General features: G+C 41.1%; 1 protein-coding gene across 2 annotated transcripts in view; it reads left to right on the top strand.

The window, feature by feature from the left end:
* ell2 (elongation factor for RNA polymerase II 2) overlaps positions 1-22,567 on the top strand; it is a 105,545-nt gene that overhangs the window by 48,544 nt on the left and 34,434 nt on the right. For both annotated transcript variants that reach the window (XM_060844288.1, XM_060844299.1), the window contains 3 exons: positions 618-781; positions 12,883-13,142; positions 22,041-22,165. In XM_060844288.1, coding sequence (XP_060700271.1) covers positions 618-781; positions 12,883-13,142; positions 22,041-22,165 — 549 coding nt within the window. The remainder of the gene's footprint in view (positions 1-617; positions 782-12,882; positions 13,143-22,040; positions 22,166-22,567) is intronic.

Genomic DNA, 22,567 nt, shown 5'->3' with positions numbered 1-22,567 from the left:
CACAGCACATTAGAGTAGTGAATCCCAAAGAGTCGCAATGATTTGGGTGAAATATTCTCCCTGACCTCAGTCCTAAATGTTCGGACCCTTCTGTCTGGTCCCCATCCAGTCTCTGGGTTCACCTATCAATGTCTATCTTAAGATTCTCATTCTTCTTAATTTTGAAGAATATAGACAATTTGCTAAGATTCATGATTAGGGCACCTGTTTCATTTGAGGAACCAACGCAGTGAACCTTTGTTGTAATGCCTCCAATGCAAGTACATTTGTGTTTAAGAATTGAAGTCAAAGCTGCACACACTACTCCAGGTGTGATTCCAGCAAAAACCTGTAAAGGTTTTGCAAGACTATATTCTTCAACTCCAGTCTCCTTACTGTGAAGGCCAGTATAATATTTGGCTTCCTGCTATTCCTGCATGCTGCATTCTGTATACATGGACACCTGAATCCCTTTGAGAGACAATATACAACTTTCTGGCATCTTAAAAAGTTGTTCCCAATGCAGGCTAATGATCCACCATTTAAAAATAACTGCCATAATCTATCTGTGCAAGGGAAGATGACAATCTCTCATACAGTGTGTCTCTCTCTCTCTCTCTCTCTCTCTCTCTCTCTAGTGATGGAGTTTCAGAATTGGACTGCTTTGGAAGCATACAAGATAAAATTACAATATGTGCAACAAATGATTCCTATCAGACAACACGAGAACGCATGACTCAGGCTGAAGAGGAAACCCGTAGTCGAAGTACCAAAGTTATTAAACCTGGTGGACGATATGTAGGTGAGAGTGATTTTGCAAATTTACACAAAAGCAGAACAGAATAAAAAACTGAATGGAACGATTAGCAAAATTCCTTTTGTACTAATGGCAGAAAAACTATAACATGGTATGGATGCATTTTTAAACTTATGAGTTAAGTTTATTTCTACTTGTTATGTTTCCCAAGAGGTGAAGAATTTCAACTGAATGGAAAATATTTTGATGACAGCATATGTTTATTTTCCAACTACATCTGTTCAAAAAAACATTCTCTCTTATAATGCTGTGGTCAAGAGTCGTGTTAGATATGCTGTGGGGTCGTTGTAACATCCCAGTCAGCGCGTGTCACATGCTAAGTATGACGAAACCAGATAGATGTGTTGCTTTTATTTTAAATCATTGGTCAAGAGGTAGCTTTTAAAGAGAACCAATATTTTGGCCCTGTTTCATGTGGAAGCAAGACTACTTGAAATTGCATTTATCAGATAAGATTCTTCCACTTTAAGCAAAATTTAACTGGCCTTAGACACTTTGTGTGCAAATTGGAATTATGTAACTTGTGCAATGCTGATTTTATTTAAAAACAGCTTAAATAGGATAGCTTACTACATCTCAACATGTTTCTCCATCTGCCACCTTATTGCCAACTCAATTATCTTGTCTTAACTCTTTGCTTGCTTTCCCACTTAGCTTTCAATTGTCAGCAAACAGATATATTATCCTCTGCCTTTTCATCAGAGTCACCAACATAGGTTATAAATGACTGAGGACTCAGCACTGATCCTTGCAGCATTCTCCTAACTGCACTCTAACTCGTTAAATTTTGTCAGCAGGACCAAATTGCCTGCCCTTCCTATTGAAGGGGTGTTAATAGTGCATAATAAGGAAATGGTGGCTCATGGACACATTTTGTTTCTGTCTTCACTGTAGATTTAAAAGAAAATCCCCAAAATAGCTGGACATCAGTAGGTAGAAGAAAGAAAGGGACTTTCAAAGTTTAATAGTAATTGTTATTTAACAAAGTTCCTGGGAAGATCTACTGAGCAAGCTGATGGGGTGGGGGGATTTGTGCTGACCAGACCCTGGCTCCTGATAGGCTTCAACCAAGGGTCTTGAAAGAGATTACATCTCCTCCCTCATATGCATTAAATACAAAAATTGACACCATTCCTGGCTTGCAGGTGTCATTGGCAAGGTCAGTATTTATTGCCCATTTCGACTTGCCCAGAGGGCAGTTAAGAGTCACCTATATTGCTGTGGCTTTGGAGTCGCATGTAAGTTTAGACCAGTTAAGATTAGATTCCCTACGCTATGGAAACAGTGTTTTGGCCCAACAAGTCCACACTGACCCTCCGAAGAGTAACCCACCCAAACCCATTCCCCTACGCTTACCCTTGACTAATGCACCAAATACTATGGGCAATTTAGCATGGCCAATTCACCTGACCAGCACTGTTGGACTGTGGGCCAAAACTGGAGCACCCGGAGGAAACCCACACAGACACAGGGAGAATGTGAAAACTCCACATGCAGTCGTCTGCTTGGTCCCTGATGCTGTGAGGTAGCAGTGCTAACCACAGAGCCACCGTGCCGCCTCTAAGGCTGGCAGATTTCCTTCCCTAAAGGACCATATGAGTTTTTATGAAAGTGATACATTTTATCAGACTGGAAATTAGCAAATATAACCCTACTGTTCACAAGGGAGGAATACAGGAAACTGTAGGCCAGTTGTTAGCTTTGATATCTGTCATAAAGTAGAAAACAAAATATCATTCATGAGATGTCCCAAGTTGTCTTAGAAATGGCTAAAATGATGAGATAGGAGTTCAGAGGATCTTTTCATTTTGGGCCAAGTTTCAAAGAAAACAATGCATTAACTAGCAATGACAGACTGTTCACAGATCAAAGTTAAACCAAGCGCTGCAGCATTTGTGATGATCTTTAACTGTCTCAAAGCATCAGCAATTGAGCCTTTTGTCACTCCAGGGACAGAATGTTTCCATTCCCAATTATGTCTTCCTGCCAATCTGGGATGCAGCAGCTGTAACCCTGCCCCTTACTGTGGCAGGCCATTAGTGGCCAATAAGTTGTAGATTAGACATCCCCTTACTCTTCATCTTCCCACTAGTTGGTGGCCTGCTAACGACACTGAACAACGTAATTGTATCTTTTTTTTGTTCTTTCACTGCACCCAAATTGACTTTGTCCTTGTACGCACTGGAATGTTATTTTTCAGTAAGACTGCAATGCACTGTTATGGACTAGGCCAGACTACTCAAAACATTCTTAAGCAGGTAGCCCTGACCACAACTTTGCTATTTGTTTCAGTTAGTGTACAGTGAAAATTACCTGGAGTAAGTTAGCTAGGTTGACTACCACATTTTAAAACAGATAAAAATGTATTTTCAAAATTACGGAATGAAACACCAAGAACAGAATATGTAATATCCACAGAACTCAGTCTATCCAAACTAGACTTAATTATGCTGTACCGAAAAATATGTGCAATAGTCCCAGTAAACAAACCCCTTAAAAATAGTGAAACTGAAACAGAGGTTTAGAAGTCTAAATTAGAAGGGCTAAAGGAGAGAGTCACACAGTCTGTTTCCAAACAGCCCACTGCTGAACCGAACTGCCTAACAACAAGAATTCAGCTTCCAGGACTGACCGCCCTCTGGTCATTAGAACATAAAGAACAGCACAGAACAGGCCCTTTGGCCCACACTGTTGTGCCAAGGTTTAATCCTAATGTAACTTAACCTACGCATCCCTCAACTCGCTGCTATCCATGTGCATGTCTCGCAGTCACTTAAATGTCCCCAATGACTCTGATTTCACCACGACCGCTGGCAACACATTCCATGCATTCACAACGCTCTGCGTAAAGAACCTACCTATGACGTCTCCTTTGTATCTTCCTCCTAATATCTTCAAACTATGACTCCTCATACCAATCAATCATGCCCTGGGGAAAAGTCTCTGGCTATTAACTCTATTCCACTCGTTACTTTGTACACTTCGATCAGGTCTCTTCACCTCGTTCTCCACTCCAGAGTGAAAAGTCCGAGCTTATTCAACCTTTCTTAAGGCAAGCCCTTCAATCCAGGCAGCATCCTGGTAAACTTTCTTTGCACCCTCTCCAAAGCCTCTGTATCTTCCCTATAGTAGGGTGACCAGAACTGGATACAATATTCCAAGTGTCGTCTCTGCTGAAAATGTGTTGCTGGTTAAAGCACAGCAGAAATGATTCCTGATGAAGGGCTCTGGTCCGAAACGTCGAATTTCCTGTTCTTTGGATGCTGCCTGACCTGCTGTGCTTTAACCAGCAACACATTTTCAGCTCTGATCTCCAGCATCTGCAGACCTCACTTTTTACTCCAAGTGTCGTCTCACCAGGGACTTGTAGAGCTGTAGCAAAACCTTGCAGCTCTTAAACTCGATCCCCCTGTTAATGAATGCCAAAACACCATATGCTTTCTTGACCGCCCTATCCACTTGGGTGGCAACTTTGAGGAATCTATATTTGCACACCAAGATCCCTCTGTTCCTTCGCACTGCCAAGAATCCTGTCTTTAATCCTATATTCAGCATTCGCGTTTGACCTTCTAAAATACATTACTTTGCATTTATCCAGATTGAACTCCATCTGCCATTTCTCAGCCCAGCTCTGTATCCTGTCTATGTCACGCTGCAGCCTGCAGTAGCCCTCTGTACTATCGACTGCACCTCCAATCTTTGTGTCAGCTGCAGATTTACTAATCCACCCCTCAACCTCCTCATCCAAGTAATTTATAACAACTACAAAGAGCAGAGCCCTGTAGGACCCCACTCAACACTGACGTCCAGGCAGAATACTTTCTATCTACAACCACTCTCTGCCTTCTGTCAGCCTGCCAATTCTGAATCCAGGTAGCCAAATCTCCGGTATCCCATACTTCCTGACTTTATAAATGAGCCTACCCTGGGGAACCTTATCAAATACCTTGATGAAGTCCATATACACCAATCCACTGCTCGACCGTCATCGATCTGTCTTGACACCTCCCCAAAGAACTCAAGATTTGTGAGGCATGACCTGCCCCTCTCAAAGCCATGCTGACTGCCTTTAATAACACTATGCTTTGTCAAATAGTCATAAATCCTATCCCTCAAAATTCTTTCCAAAACTTTGCTGACCATAGGTGTAACACTGACTGGTCTGTAATTGCCAGGGATTTCCCTATTACCCTTTTTGAAAAGAGGAACAACATTCACCTCCTTCCAATCCTCCAGTATGACTCCTGAGGAGAGGGAGGAGGCAAATATCTTTGCCAGCGGCTTAGCAACCTCCTTTCTCACTTCCTGGAGCCGCCTAGGATAAATTTGGTCTGGCCCTGGGGACTTATCAATCTTAATGTTTTCCAAACTTTCTAGCACATCTTCTTCATACAGGTTACTTCTAAAACATGAAAGCTGTGGCCTAACGTCTCCTCTGTGTACGTATAAACAAAAAAGCCTCCCAATACCCTTTCTCTGTACCAACCCAATGCTTCGGAGCCCAGCCTATTTACAACACCTCTTGGGAAAAAAATCAAATATCCTTGCGAAAAGGGCCAGCTTTGTGACAATCCATAACTATAACTGCCACCTCTCCTTCCTTTCATCTTTTCCTCTCTTTCCTGGGCATCTTGTGTCCAGAATATTTAACATGGAATACCGCTTTTCTACTGTGATAGCCATAACATCGTTATTCCATGTGGCCATCAGTGCCCATACATCCAGTTTTTTAAGTATACTCCCTGCATTCACATACATGCACTGTAATCAGGTTTGGAATGATTTAATTTCTGCCTTATTCTGACGCCATCTAATTTTTCTCTATTCTAATGTTAATTGTCTGCTCTCTGTATTTTGTGCAGCTGGTGTTGTTTTTCTAATATTCTGTCCTCATTCCCATGTCTCTGCTGATGTTGTTTCACCCTTCCCAAACAGGTAGATGATCCTGGAGGAATTCAGTTGATTATAATCCATTCAGGTGTTCATTTTGACATGTACCATCTCCGCCAGGAATCTAAAGCCCTCTGTCCATTACTTTTCTAGCCGTATTCATCTGTCTTGTCTTGTTTGTGTTCCTGTGTGGCATTGGTGGGAGTCTGGAGATTACTGCTTTTGAGGTGTTGCTTACTAATTTTCTACTTCCTAAATTTTGACTAAATCCGGACCAAATTGCTTGCCTTTCCTATGTCATTGGAACCAGTGCGGACCGAATCCTCTGATTGCCTTCTCGGAGAAGAAGCTGCTCTGATGAACCCTGGCACCAGAGAGGCAGCATATCATTCTGTGATATCATCTTTAGTTGCAAAAACATTTGTTAGTTCTCCAAACTCATGAATCTCCAATGCTGCCTCTCTTCCAGTCTTCTAACTTTCTTCCTCAGAAGCTGGTGGTGTCGTGGGATTGCTGATGCTGCACTCCTCTGAAGAGCAAAATGGAGAACTGCTTAGTGAGCAAAATCATGTGGGACTCCTGCACTGTTTTTGGACTGGTTTGCAGTCGTCTATTCCCTATCTGCATGCCGCCACCCTACGCTATGAGCAGCTCCCTGAGCATGAAACCTATGTACTCCTCTGCCTTGCTATTGCATTACAGTGACTCGCTGCCACTTCAGCTCTGAACCCAGAACCAAATTTTTGTAACTGCTGCTGATTGTTGCACATGTGCCTGTTTAAGTCACATGAAGTGTTCAACACTCCCCATAGACCGCACTGCGGGCATTCACTGTGCCAAGTTGTCTCTATTATTATTATTAAGTTATGGAGATGAGTGGAAAGTGCAATTACTCTCTTATTGTCACAGAAAAAGGGAATGAATAAGTTGGATACTTGAGGGTAAGAGTTAGAACCTGTTCCTGTCAGATGAAAATTTATTTAAAAGAAAGCAATTGACCACCTGTACCTCCACTCAAATTGCACTCAAGACTAAGTTGCCCCAAGGTGCCATGTCTTTGTTCTGTGACTAAAGAAAATGCTGAGACCGGTTACAAATTGAGATGAAAGACTTTGAACTTTGAAATATTGGTGCAGTGACACTTGCTGTACTAGCAAGCTTTTTCATCTCTGGACTAAAAAGACCCCTTTTGCACCTTTCTGAATGTGTCACTGGCTAATTCTACCCCATCTGTGTCATAAGGGCTGCAAGAAATGTTGAACCGTCTTCTGGAAGGCCTGGAATCGCAGCTGCAGATCATATCTCAAATTTTCACAACAGGAAGCTTTCATGCTACTAGGTCTACCACATTACCTAGGATCTATCAGCCAAATCAGGAATTTGGCACTGCTTCAATGTGTTTCTTATTGACAAATGCCACATTTGCGTGAGAAAGTAATATTGACACTTTCAACACTATTCTCTGAAAGACCATATCAGTTTGATTTGTTGCTGACTTAATGGTATAGCAATATCTGCACCATCAGCAGATGGCAGAATTTGAATTCAGTGGCAGAATTTAAATCCAAAGAGTCTAATGATAACCATAAACCCATTGGTTTTTCCCTCCGACAATCGGCAATCTCATTTGCTAATGTATTTTAGGGAAGGAAACTGCAATCCTTACCTGATCTGGCCTACATGTGGTTCCATACCACGGAAATGTGGTTGACTCTTAACTGCCTTCTAAAATGGCCTGAGACAAAAAAAAAGTGCAAATGTTGGAATCCAGGGTAGATAGGCAGGAGGCTGGAAGAACACAACCAGCCAGGCAGCATCAGAAGGTGGAGAAGTTGATGTTTTGGGTGTCCTGAAGAAGGACTACACCTGAAATATCAACTTCTCCACCTCCTGATGTTGCCTGGCTTGCTGTATTCTTCCAGCCTCCTACCTGGCTACTTCTGAAGTGGCCTAGCAAGCCACTTAGAGTCATAGAGATGTACAGCAAGGACCCTTCGGTCCAACCCATCCCTGCTGACCAGGTAACCCAACCCAATATAGTTCCACCTGCCATATCCATCCAAACTCTTCCTATTCATATACCCATCCAAATGCCTCTTAAACATTGCAATTGTACCAGCCTCCACCACTTCTTCCACTGGCAGCTCATTCCATACACGTACCACCCTCTGAGTGAAAAAGTTGCCCCTGAGGTCTCTCTCATATCTTTCCCCTCTCACCTAAACCTATGCCCTCTAGTTCTGAACTCCCCAACCACAGGGAAAAGACTTTGCCTATTTACCTTATCCATGCCCCTCATAATTTTATAAACCTGTACAAGGTCACCCCTCAGCCTCTAACACTCCAGGGGAAATAGCCCCAGCCTGTTCAGCCTCTCCCTGTAGCTCAAATCCTCCAACCTTGGAAAATCCTTGTAAATCTTTTCTGAACCATTTCAAGTTTCACAACATCTTTCTGATGGGAAGGGGACCAGAATTGCAAGCAATATTCCAACAGTGACCTAACCAATGTCCTGTACAGCCACAATATGACCTCCCACAACTCCTGTACTCAGTACTCTGACCAATAAAGGAAAGCATACCAAACGCCACCTTCACTATCCTATCTTCCTGTGACTCCACTTTCAAGGAGCTATGAACCTGTATTCCAAGGTCTCTTTGTTCAGCAAAGGACCTTATCATTAAGTGTTAAGTCCTGCTAATATTTGCTTTCCCAAAATGGAGCACCTCTCATTTATCTGAATTAAACTCAATCTGCCACTTCTCAGCCCATTGGCCCATCTGGTCCAGATCCTGCTGTAATCTGAGGTAACCGTCTTCACTGTCCACTACACCACCAATTTTGGTGTCATCTGCAAGCTTACTAACTGTCCCTCTTATGCTCGCATCCAAGTCACTTACGTAAAAGACAAAAAGTAGAGGGCACAGCACTGATCCTTTTGGCATGCCACTGGTCACAGGCCTCCAGTCTGAAAAACAACTCTCCACCACCCTCTGTCTTCTACCTTTCAGCCAGTTCTGTACCCAAATGGCTAGTTCTCCCTGTATTCCATGAGATCTAACCTTGCTAATCAGTCTCCTACGGGGAACCTTGTTGAACACCTTACTGAAGTCCATATAGATCACATCTACTGCTCTGCCCTTATCAATCTTCTTTGCTGCTCCTTCAAAAAAACTCAATCAAGTTTGTGAGACATTATTTCCCACACAAAGCCATGTTGACTGTCCCTAATCAGTCCTTGCCTTTCCAAATACATGTACATCCTGTCCTTCCGGATTCCCTCCAACAACTTGCACACCACTGAGGTCAGGCCCATCGGCCTATAGTTCCCTAGCTTGTCCTTACCACCCTTCTTAAATAGTGGCACCATGTTTGCCAACCTCCAGTCTTCCGGCACCTCACCTGCGACTATCGATGATACAAATATCTCAGCAAGAGGCCCAGCAATCACTTCTGTAGCTTCCCACAGAGTTCTAGGGTACACCTGATCAGGTCCTGGGGATTTATCCACCGTTAACCGTTTCAAGACATCCAGCACTTCCTCCTCTGTAATCTGGACATTTTGCAAGATGTCACCATCTATTTCACTACCGTCTATATCTTCCATATCCTTTTCCACAGTAAATACTGATGCAAAATATTCATTTAGTATCAGTCACTAAAAACTGTCAAAAAAAAAGATTAGAACTAGTTACACCACATGTTGTCGATCTGCGCACTAGAAACAATAATGGAAAACATAGATTCTGCAAAGCCCTCTTTACTAACATCTGAGCTCTGATGCAAAAGTTGGGGCATTTGTCTCAGACTAACTCAGCAGCCTGATAATACCATACTCACTGAACTGTTCCTTTTAAAGGTATAATGTTTGAGCTACCACCGTCAATGTCCCTGGGTATGTCTTTTCACGCCAGCAGTATGACCAGTTGAGGTGGAGGCACAATGATGTCATTGTCATAGTTGGGAGGGAGTTGCCCTGAGAATCCTCAACATTGGCTCTGGACACAATCAAGTTAAATGTGAACGAGGAAACCTACTGATTTATGAAATGCTCCCTGACAACTTCTATGCAGCTCACATTTGATGTCTCCCAAATTCAAATCTGTTCAGTCATGGACTTTCATAGAATGATCTGTCTGTGCTGTTTGTTCAACTAGTGGTTTACACCTAGTGCTTATACTTGCACCAGCCTTCCATTCTTCTCCTTTTGACCTAATCAGCACATACTTAAAATCTTTCTCTTTCATTATTGTACATTTTCTCCTTAAGTGCTTCTATATTAACTCCATCAACTAAAGGATGTGAAGGTCCTTGAAAGGTTGTACAAGAAACTTACCAGAATGATTTCAAGAATGAGATAGTTTCACTGCAAAGCTAGGTTGCAAATGCTGAGGTGGTTCTCCCTCAAGGAAAGGGAATTGAGAGATCCACCAGTGATTCAAAAAACCGTTCCCTTCATGACACAAGGTTGAGGGCAAATTTAAAGTATTAGGCAAAAGGTAATCGGGAGGATGTGAGGAAGAATTTTACCAAGCTGTGTAAAGAATGTCCTGGACTACAGTAACTTGGAAGTTGGTGGCAGTGGAGATAATCAATCACGTCAAAAGCAAATTAGAGCACATGAAAACAAACTTGCAAGGTTTCTCAAAGAAATGAGCAAGAGATGGAACTCATTAGATTGATCTCCAGAGACAGCATGGACTCGATGGCCTCCCTCTGGACTGTTAAGATTATGTTCTGTGCCAGCAAAGTTGATATTACCACTTTGTTCTGTCTGAGGTTTCACATGTTGGATTCATTAGTTGACAATACTTGTGGCCAGTAACTTTGGGCTCTCCTATGTCAAAATATTTTGCTTTGTCAACATAATCAAACCTGTTCATGATTTTAAAGAGTACTTTTTAGTTTGATTATTTCTAACACACACGCTTCTCTTTCAGTGTCAAGTTTATAAATCATCTTTGAACTTCTCCAGTGCTTCCTTTTTTATACAAACTGCTTCAAGAAGATCAGAAATGTGCAAACTCCTCAGATGTGGATTCCACCCCTGCCACAGTATTGAAATAGTCTTAAAGTTAAAAATAACATTCTTCAACTGTGATCATGATGCACTATTTCTTGTTACTGTTTAACTTCTTTGCAGTCTTTTGACATTGTAAATCACACTGTTTTTCTCATATACCATTCTCCCTGTGTCTGCGTGGGTTTCCTCCAGGTGCTCCGGTTTCCTCCCAGAGTCCAAAAATGTGCAGGTTAGGTGAATTGGCCATGCTAAATTGCCCATAGTGTTAGGTGAAGAGGTAAATGTAGGGGAATGGGTCTGGGTGGGTTGCGCTTCGGCGGGTCAGTGTGGACTTGTTGGGCCGAAGGGCTTGTTTCCACACTGTAAATAATCTAATCTAATCTAAAAATAGTGAAGCTGCCTTTGATTTGGTTCCATTCTTCTGTATTTAATTGTACTGCATTTACAGTAGTGACTTCTCTCTTACCTCGCACACTTACCTCTGTGATCCTCTGAGAATCTATTCTTGGACTCCTGCTAATACTTAGCTAAATTATGATCTCTTGGTGACAGCATATCAGATTCCATATGTATGTTGCCCTCACCAAACACTCCCCTTCTTTTTAGTCTGTTTGTTTGACACAGACCTTAATTATGTTCAATGTGCTCCAATCAAACACAGCTATGAAGCCATTATTTTCCTCTGCTTTGCCACTGATCCCAACCCCTCTCTGGACTTTGTCTCAATTTGAAGCTGACTTTTCACACCCTCCGCTTCCTACTTGGTGTTCAGCTGAGTTTCTGACCACCTAATCTGTACATTGTGAAGGCTGCTTCCATGCTTGTGACGTTGTTCATTTCTCACTCGATCCACTTCTGAAACTGTTACACGCATGTGTGCACACGTCCGCACTGATCTCCAGATCAGACCACTCCAATGCTTCCTTGGCTAGTCGCCCATTCTTGCAATTCTGCTGCCCATATCCTAAGATAAGCCAAGTCACACTTGTGCATCTCAATTGGTTCTGTCATCCAATACTTTCAATTCAACATTGATATTGTCATTTCAAGTTTAATAGTAATCTTTAACTCCAAACAATCCCTCTTTCATATTCCAGGGTTTCTAATTTCAAGTGTTACTTTGTCTACCTTTTCTTTAGTACTGTAAAGGACTGCAGATGCTGGAGATCAGAGCTGAAAATGTGTCGCTGGAAAAAGGCAGCAGGTCAGGCAGCATCTGAGGATCAGGAGAATCAACGTTTCGAGCATGAGCCCATCTTCAGGAATCCTGAAGGCTGAAGAAGGGCTCATGCCCAAAATGTCGATTCTCCTGCTCCTCGGATGCTGCCTCACCTATTGTAGTAATTAATCAATTTTTCTATAACTGCAGTTTTCAAAGTCAGTTTGCAGTTCTTGTTGCAGTTGCTGCCAGATTTTACATTCATTAACTAAATGAGCAGTGGCCTTTTCCAAAATTCACTGCACTTTCCAGACTAGACTCTTTATGGAGTGTTGCCTTATTTACAAATGGGATTTGCAGAATTCTCACTGACACTTATACCTCCCCTTCTTAATTATTTTTTCCTATCTGTTTATTCCAAGGCGACTGTGCTTACAATTTCTTTCACTAAACTGCAAGCTCAAAATTTAAGGGGAAAATCTTTTGGAAGAGGAAAAGCCCATGATGCATTTCCTTGCAGTTTAATGCAAGTGGGTTCAAACATTGTTCTTCCTGATTTTTGTATTGTTTCTAACAAATTATTTCTCTCTTTCTATTTCTATCTCCTAGTATTTTGTGATTATGAACATTTTTTTTTGTCCAAAAAAACTCTATCTCTGATGCTCGGAGCTGTCTTTTTTTAATTGCAATCAATTCATCAGCAATTTTCAGCACATGTGCACGTTGGAGCAGTGGGTCGGTTTCACTACTTGTGCTCATCCTCCACCCGAAGGAAAACATCAATTTTAATTTGAGAAACTTCACTGTAGTCAAGTGGGTTCATAGGCAGCTTATCCATTTTATATACAACCTGTTTGCTCACTGTAAATAAAGTAGAACTGTATTGAAGTCAAAGTACAAGCAATTTTCTTTAAATGTACATTTAACTCAACACAACTATATAATATATTAGTAATTGTGCGTTTCTTATCTCTTGATTTGTCACTAAAGTTCAAAGTTTTTTTCCATTTCTAGGTAAGCGAGTGCAGATTCGTAAACCAGCACCAGGCATCCCAGATGCTGTACCTGAACGGAAACGGTCAACTCCCATTAATCCTGCAAGTACAATAAGGAAGTGCAATATAAACAACAGTGTTTCTCAACGATCTTACAGGGATAGGGTAATCCACTTATTGGTCTTAAAACCCTTCAAGAAACCAGAGCTTCTGGCCCGATTACAAAAAGATGGGGTCAGTCAGAAAGATAAGAACTCTCTCGGACCAATTCTGCAACAGGTCAGTGGTTCCAGATATTTTTCCCGTTCATCACTCTTCAGTCCAGTTCTTGGCTGTCAATATAACTGAAGTTTTGATTAATCCACTATCTCTTCTAAATGCATGCTAATTTTAGAAAGTTTAAACTTGCATGCAACTTAGATTCTCCAGCTAGAAGCAAGAGTTAATTCAACAAAACTATTGAATCAATCTTCTTTTAAAAATCCTTATTACAATAGTTAATGTAATATGAAAGAGTTTTGTGAAATATTTCCTCTTTAAGCAACATTTACTTTAGTTACTTTGTTTTTTTATATACTTGTAAAATCTCTTGCATTCTGTTTTTATAGTCCTGGGTAGTTGTCTCTCTCATTCTATGCTTTCTCTGTTTGGCTTTTTTATTCCAGTTACATAACCATAATGCTGCCATAAATGTGATTCATTGTAGAAAATGAATTTGGGAACTTTGCAAAATTGGATTGCAGAATCTTTTTGGCTACTTTGATTTCATGGGAGAAGGAAAGGAATTCTGTGAATGGAATATGTTGACTGGTTGGAGGAAGTTACTTTTAAACTGGAAAATGAAATGAGCTGAGGTTGTCTTGAGGGGAAATCTGCATCTCAAGTGTTTGAGGAAGAGATTGAAGTAGCCAGTAGGAGTGAGGGAGGAGGTGGTGGATTTGAACCCAGCAGTGAACTAAAGGTAATTTGAGCTGAGGGAGACAACTGATGAAAACTACGTCAGTTCTTGCTACTTTCAGGGGGAGTGGGTTCCTGATTGTTCTTGTGGGGAGGAGTGTGGTAGAGGTGCAGTGGATTGGTATTGGGAAATGTATGGTATTTTTCATGTTTTATTTTGATCTCTTCACTTGGTGGCTGGGACTTCACTGGTGTCAGTGATCCATGCTTTCAATGTCCTCAAGCTGTCATCTTCCAAGATTTGTTCAGATTGCTTCATTTCTTTCCTCCTTTATGGAATAGATTCCTGATATTTGTTCTGATGAGAGATTGTGTCATGGTGAACTGTGTATTACTATTTTTCATATGTGCATTCAGTTTTTGGATTCTGTTTGCTCAGTGATAGAGGGAGAAATACAGTATGCTCTAGCCAGTTTAGAAAATTATCATAATCTCATCACTACATTTGCCTTTCCTACTTTAGGATGTGGTATAAATCTTTGCAGGGTCATGGCTGTCATAGTGTAACTATATATCCTATAAACCTCCAATGCCAACGGACTTGGTTTTGGCTATGTTTGGAAGTGTTGGAGGAGAGGATTTGGAAACTGCAGTATAATGTAGCCTTTTTTGACTTCAGGACAACTGTCCCATATGCTACTACTGCTTAGTGCGAGGTCAACATACTGTCAAGTATTTTGCACAGTTTATTTATAGCCATAGCAATTTGACTTCAGAAATAAAATTTAAATTGTTCATATGATGAGATATTGTATACATCTATTACTTGTGTGTCCTATTTTTGGTATGTATAGATGTATTTTTGTTTTTAAAAAGGCAGGAACATTATGAAATAATTGCAGTTGTGTTGGAGGTGTGAGAAGAACAGTTCGGGACTGTCCATAGCAAACGTCATGCACATAGAGCTTTCTTTTCACTGTGTTGCAAGTGGGAGGTTGAAGCCAAATGTAGCACCCAAACCAGGTAGGATTAGAGAGAGTAGGCTTGGGCATGTAAGTACATCATGTCCTTATTAGAATTGAGAAACTGATCTCTGGAAGCCGGAACATTTGGTCCATTTTGGGAAATGTTCAGAATTGAAAAACTTGAGGTGTAGTGTTGTGAAAAGTAATTTTCTGGTGTTGAAGCAGAATTGTATTGTTTGTGCGGCTTTGAAGAGCTCTAAATGGTAAAAAGGACCATCTCTGGACAGAAATAACAATTGAATTGTGGCTGCATTTACTGATTTACTGGAAGCTTCTTTAGAATCAGAAGCAGTGATTGCATTTTTAATTTAAAGCATGAATTTGACACTGGTATGTATCATTTTCAAGGAGAAAATAAATAATTATCAGTGATATCGACAGAGTATCTTATGTATCAGTACTGTGAGTAAACAGAGTGATTGATTAACCCCCAAGATGCGTTCAATAAACGTCAGAAATAAAGACATGAACAACCTTTCATGAATTTTAACCCACCCCTTCCCCCCACTTCCTAATTTGCAAGGAATATGGCTGCTCTTCCCTGACAGCTGCATGATAGTGAAGGCACAAGCACAAAAACCGCATAAGGAGCAGCAGCAGGAAATGAACCTCAGACAGAATTTTGAAGAACTGCTTTTGAGTTTTGGTGTAGTGAGGATGGTAATAATGGAAGTACAAGCTTGTTGGTTGTGACAATATGTGGCAGATGAAATTTAAGGCAGAAAAACATGAACTGATACATTTTAGTAAGGTGAATGTAGAGAGGTAGGAAGAATGCATTTGTAAACCCAGGGTGCTAGAATAAAAGCAACATTAAAGATATTAGGGCAAGTTGAGTTATGGCTTATAGGGCATATTGGATTTTGGACTCATTGGGAACCATTTGCTCACAAGTTTGATTGTCCACAGAGGAAATTCTGTCATAGTCATAGGTTGTGTGACTAACGAACCCAATTCTAGAGCTACATCGCCTGGAGGAAGAGCACCTCCTCTTCCGCTTAGGAACCCTCCAACTACACGGGATGAATGTAGATTTCTCCAGCTTCCTCATTTCCCCTCCCTCCACCTTATCTCCGTCCCAATCCCTGGATTCAGCACCGCCCTCTTGACATGTAATCTTCTTCCTGACCTCTACGCCCCCACCCCTTCACCACCACCTACCTATCCCAAATTCCCTCCCCACTACTCTTTATCTCAGCCCGCTTGGCACACCAGCCTCATTCCTGAAGAAGGGCTTATGCCCAAAACGTCGAATCCCCTGCTCCTTGGATGGTGCCTGGCCTGCTGTGTTTTTCCAGCTCCACAATTTTCAACTCTGGTCTCCAGCATCTGCAGTCCTCACTTTCTCCTACATCTGTAACCCCACTTTTTGATCCAGAAGTGATCCTTGGCCTTGTTCATCAGCATTTCTTTCTCAGTTTCTTTTCTGTATTTCCTCTTGCCTACGAGTGTTCTCATAGAAGTTTGCCTCCTCTTATAGGAGCTCACTTCAAATCAGTTGCTTCTGAAAGATGTTCAGTTTTTTTGAGGGAAGCCCTCAGAGTCTTTGACATATTTTCTTTGCTCTCCTCATTCAAATGCCTTCCTTGAGCTGGGCAAAGATGATTTGCTTTGATAGTCAAAACTCAGGCATCCTTCACATGAGACTGACTCAGTAGAGTTAGTTTCAAATGATTATGGCCTCGATGCTGATACCATTAGCTGTCTCAAGGATGCTGCTGTTTGTACGACTGTCCTCCCAACTGATGCAGAAAAACCATAAGTTGGCACTCTCATATTGGTTGTGATGTTGAATATCCATATCAATATCAGCTTTAGATGAGAGGTAACTTGCCAGATAAGGAACATATTCCATGTTTGAGGGGAGTTCTCCATTGCCATTAATAGAGAGATGTACCAGAACTTGACCTGGATCAGTTTGAAGGATTTGACTCTGAGTTCAGATGGAGATGAATTATTCAGTTAGTTTCTGCAAAGGCACTAAGTGAGGCTTGCGACTCTCTTCTAAGAGAACAGAGATGACATTGTCTTTCAATCACTCAAGTTCCACAAGTGACTTTGCTGCCATTTTTTCAGATTTTGACAGATTGAGGTTAAAGCTTTTATGTCTACAGAATGGGCCCAATGTCCACACCATTGGGAAGTATGTTCTTGACAAGATGAAGAATGCTGGCAATAAAGATGGAGTAAAGTATCTGGGTGATGACACCTCCCTACTTGATCTCAAAGGAATCTTATCATATTATACTTGGTAAAGACTACAGACATCTCATTGTGGAGGAGACATAAGATTTTGATGAATTTCACTAAACAGCCACCCTTTGACAGAACCATCCATAAGCACTTCTTGATTGACTGAGTCAAAAGCCTTGGTCAACTCAAAGATCGTATAGAATGGCTGGTGTTGTACCTGGCACTTGGAGTTGCCAAACAGTGAAAATTATGATGTCCATAGTTCCACAGGTTGATCAGAAGCCATGCTGGCTTTCAGCGAGGATTTCTTAAGACTGGGAGAACTTGCTTCATGAGGATTTGGGTAGTGATCTTCCTGGTGTTAGAGTGTAGGGAGATTCCTTGTTCGTTTCCACAATCCACTTTGTCTCCTTTACTGAAGACGGTGACAATGGCAGCATCCCTGAGATCAGAATATTCTTCTTTGTCCCAGATTTTCAGGAACAATTGTTGGAGATCTACTCCTTCAAGTTTGAGAATTTTTACTGGAATCCATTTACTTTTTACGGCATTTCCATTTTTAAGTATCTACTGGCACTTCAACTGCTGCCACTCTTTGTGGGAGTCTAAGATCATCATTGGGGAATTGGGGCTTTCTTCAAACACACCCTTGTCAATGATTGTGGTGGTTCAGGACTTCTTCCAAGTGCTCTCTCCATTGGATGTTTTCTATGTCTCAAACTGGTTCCATTCTTGCACTGTACCAGTTTGAGGTGAAACGTGTTGGGTTCTTATATTGCTTTGATGGCACCGAAGAAACCTTGAGCATCATGTTTGTCAGTAAGGAGTTCCTCAGCTCTCAGTCCAGTATTTGTTTTTGATTTCCCTCATTCTTCTTTGTAACTCTACCTTTTCCTTGACTAAATTCTCGTCTTTACTTTGCGGGTGATGTTTTGCCAGGCATGGAGTGCTTTCCTCTTTTTTTTCAATAAGGTCTTGAATGATGTGGTCATTCTCATTGAATCAGCCTTGCTGTTTCCTTCTGAGGCCCTAAGATATAGGAGAAAAATTAGGTCACTTCGCATAACGAGCCTGCTCTGCCTTTCGATCGGAAATAGACTGATAGGAGACTGGAAGGACATAGCAGGCCAAGCAGCATCAGGAGGTTCTAGAAATGTTGACTGCTCCACCTCCTAATGCTGTCTGGCCTGCTGTGTTCGTCCAGCTTCCTGCTAGTCTATTTTAGATTCCAGCATTTGCAGTTTTTTGTCTCCTGCCGTTCAGTCATGGCTGATTATATTTTTAAGCTCCATTATCCTGTTTTCTCCCCTTGCTCATCAAGAACTTATCTATCCCAGTGTTAAATGCACTGAATGACTTGGCCTTAACACGCTTCTGCCACGGTGAATTCCACAGATTTGCCATCCTCTGCAAAAAAGAAAATTCCTCCTCATCTAAATTCTAAAGGGTTGTCCCATCACCCTGAATGGTGTTTTGGGTTCAAGTCTCTCCTACTAATGGAAACATCTCCTCCACATCCACTCAATCCAGGGCGCTCTCTATTTTGTAAGTTTCAATGAATTCCTGCTCATCCTTCTAAACCCAATTGAGAACACTCCGTGTTTTCAACCACTCTTCATTTGACAAGCCCTTCAATACTGGGTTCATTCTTACGAACCTCCCCTTGACCACCTTTGAGGGCCAGCAGCACATCTTTTCCCAGATACAGGACCCAAAAGCTCTCAATATTTCAAGTGCAGTCTGACCACAGCCTTTTACAACCTCAGCAATAGATCCCCATTATTGTATTCTTGCCATCTTGAAATGAATACAAACATTGCATTTGCTATCTTAACTGCCACCTGAACTTGCACGTTCGCCTTAGTCCTTACTCAGGATTCTCTTAAACCTCTTTGTGCTTCAGATTTCTAAACTCTTTCCCCATTTAAAAAATAGCCCACATCTCTCCTCTCAAACCTAAGTGCATAACCTCTCACTTTCCCATGTTGTATTCCATCTTCCACTTCTTTGCCCACTCCTAGTCAAGTCCTTCTGTAGCATCTCCGCTTCCTGAACATTGCATCTATTCCATCTTTGTTGCTAAGTCTGAAAATGACAGTGCCTTTAGTTCCTTTATTCATATCATTAATATATAACACAAATTCTATTGGGTCCCAACACTGATCCCTACTGGCTGCCATTTTGAAAAAAGATCCCTTTATCCCCCCACTATCTGCCTTCTGCGGGCCAGCTGTCTTATTCAGCAGCCTTCTGTGCAGCATCTTGTCCTGGTTACTTCACAGCATGAGATAATGGTCTTGACTCTTATAAGATTTCCTGTGCTCTGTTTAAACGAATTCCTTGGATGGTTAGTGAAGACATTTGGAAATCTGCTCAGCTCTTGAAGCTGCTCAGCATTGAGCTCCCTGCACTAATTCTGCATCTTGAACTGCTTCTGGTGGCATTTTGATATTGAGCAACAGATCAACCTGTGGTCTGTCTAGCAGTCCTCTGCAGTGGTAATTACCACTGCTTTGGTAACAAGGATATCCTTTTGGTTTCAGAATTCAACTATGATGTAGTCGATCATGTGCCAGTGCTTTGATCATGGATACCTCCAAAAAGTGTTGAACTTGTCTTTTTGGTGAATTGGTGATGATCAGCTGGTGTCTGCACATTTGGCGAGTAGGAGAATGTCACTGGACTTGCAGTTCCTGGTTCACTTCCAGAGTTCGGTGTCCTTTCTGACACTGGCCTTTAAATCCTCTAGGATAGTGAAATTATCTTCCTTAAGGATATTGGTGAGTATGGTGTTCAGGGAGGAGTAAAAGCTAACTTTTGGATCATCTTTCGCATCAAAGGTTGGTGAATAAGCATTCATGACCATTGCCTGTTGGTCTTGGCAAGGTATAGATTGCCTCACTATTCTAACATTGATGCCCACACAGTTTGTTGACTAATTCATTCTTGATAGTGAATCCAATTCTGTGCATCTTGGATTGATTCTTGGGTCCACCCTTCCAGAACAAGGTGTAACTACCACCTCCTTCCCTCAGCTATTCTTCACCACCTCTGAGTCTCCTACAGCGCAGCAATATCACTATTGAAGTGCTCAAGGCTAAGGGCAGTTTTTCATTCTGGATGATTGCTTTGTTGGTTATCCATGAAGAATTATACATTCCAGGTTTTGCGATTGTGTTTGACTTGGTTTTCAGACCAAAGGTAGATGAGCCTGCTGGATGCAGTTTTCCAGCCAGGTTGGTGACGAAACAGGAAGAATAGAAGAGTTGAATATTACATGAATGAAAAAAAATTTGTATAAAGCTACAGCTCTATGGTTTGGAAATCCCTGACCATGAATCTCTCAAAAAGCTAGCATTCAAGTTCAATTAGTAATAAAAGCAGATGAATGTTGGCTTTTATTTCGGAGAATGGTGTATAAAATGAGGAAGTTTTGCTACATCTTTATAAAGCATTAGTTAGATCACAACTGGAATACGGGGATTCGTTTTGGGCACCTTTTCTAAGGAAGGGTTTCCTGGCATTGAAAGCTGTCTGCTGAAGGTTCACTAGGCTGATACCAGGTACAAAGAACAGTTTTCTGGAGAGATGTTGAGTAGATTTAGCCTGTACTCTTTGGAACTTTGAAGAATAAGAGCAACTTTATTGAAACTTACAATACTTAGGATATTAGGTAAGGTCGATCTGGAATGGTTGTTTTGTCTTTTGGAATAATCTTAGACAAGAGGGCATAATCTCACTAAAAGTCACACATTTAAGATAAATGGATTTTTTGAGGGTAGTGCATGTGTGGAATTCTTTACCACAAAGGGCTGTCATGTCTAGATCATATATATTAGAGGCTCAAACTGATCTTTTTAATCAGTAAGGGAATCAAGAGTTATAGGGAAAAGGCAGGAAGGTAGAGCTGAGGGTTATTAGATCAGTTGTGATCTCACTGGCTGAATGGACTACTTCTAGACCTACGTCTATCTTGTTTTGTGCAGCTGAAATTCTGAAACTACTGAGGAAGAGGTGGGACTTTAACCCAAGGCCTTTGGTTCATAGGTTGAGATGGGAGTGCTGCAACACAAGATCCCTAAAGTCTTGAGGGCAGATTTTGCGGACTAAGCTTGTAGACATTTTAATTAACCTGTTCTGATGTGTTGTGACACACCGCTGGAATATGTAGACATTGAACATTGGCCATTACCACAGTGCCTCAGGAGCCTCACTGTCCCTGTAATATCCATTGTAAGTGGGTGGCAGCTAGGTCTTTCACTGCATTTTACAATCCTTCCCTCTCCTGCCTTGAAGCATGCCAGCAGGAAGATGTAAAATCCAGCCTCTGGTTTCTGATCTTTGGTTTGCTGTTAGGGAATCTTAAAAGAAATTTCTTCAGCGTTGACTATCACATGAGTTATGAAAAAAAAATAATATTCATTCCTACCTGATGTATTTTTGGAGTGTCATTTTCACAAAGCCAGACCAGTTTGCTGTTGAATGTTTCTTCAATGAAAATATTTAAAGTTTGTGACCTCTTAATTAATGAACTTAGAAAACTTAGTTGAAGGTTTCAAGACTGAACTCATTAGAACCAGTTTGGCTCCTAATTTAAAAAAAAACTCCCTGAAAGTCTTGAATTTATAAAGTGTCTTAATATATGCAAAAGCACTTCACCATTAAGTCAGCAGACACAGATCTCAACAATAATGTGAATGGGATGTTGTCTGTTTTTTAGTAATGTTAATTGAGATCCAAGTATAGCTGGGATTGAGAGAGAGCTCCTTTTAGTTAGACTAGTAACCTCTACTTAAGCCATAGGACCTGTACAGAAGACTGCTTTAACTACAAGCCCCATATCCTTCATGCTACACAAGCCTGTCAGCTTACATTTATGCCCCATGCTTGGAGTGGAACCTGAAGTTGTGATCGCTCTTTGCTCTAAACTAAGTATTTATTTTTAATTTTGGATTTGCCATACCATAATTGCCCTAAAATACATAATACTATTTCAGCATAATCCTGGTTTTTTTTACATAGTTAATCTAGAACAAGAGTATAAAAGCTTGCTTTCTTATAGGTGGCTAATATAAACCCAAAAGACAACTCTTATACTGTGAAGGATTTTGTGTACAAGGATGTTCAGCGAGACTGGCCTGGTTACTCAGAAGAGGATCGACAACTGTTTGACAGAGTAGTTTCCAGGTAAATTGACTTAATTTGTTCAAGTAGTCTTTTTTAAAATGATACAGGTTATAAAATCTTATTTGTTTAGCATCTTTAACAAAGTAACAAACCCTAAGGAGCTTCACAGAAGTTTTACTAAACAAAATATGACATTAAACCATATAAGGAGATTTTGCATGCAGATGACCGATATCTGTCAAAAAGGCAGGATTTATGAGCTGAAACGAGGATTCTGCAGGGTAGTGTACAGGCAGCTGAGGAAACAGCCACAAATGACGGAGCGGTTAAAATCATTGATGACCAAGAATTCCGATAACTGACAGGGTTATTTGGTTTGCAGGAAATTAGATAGGAAAAAATAAGGTCAGGAGAATGATTGATTGATTTGAAAAGACAATTGAGAATTTCATTATCAACATA

Source organism: Hemiscyllium ocellatum, chromosome 2 (assembly GCF_020745735.1).
Source record: "Hemiscyllium ocellatum isolate sHemOce1 chromosome 2, sHemOce1.pat.X.cur, whole genome shotgun sequence".
Lineage (NCBI taxonomy): Eukaryota > Metazoa > Chordata > Chondrichthyes > Orectolobiformes > Hemiscylliidae > Hemiscyllium > Hemiscyllium ocellatum.
The sequence above is the reverse complement of the archived record's forward strand: the minus strand, read 5'-3'. Positions and strand labels throughout refer to the sequence as shown.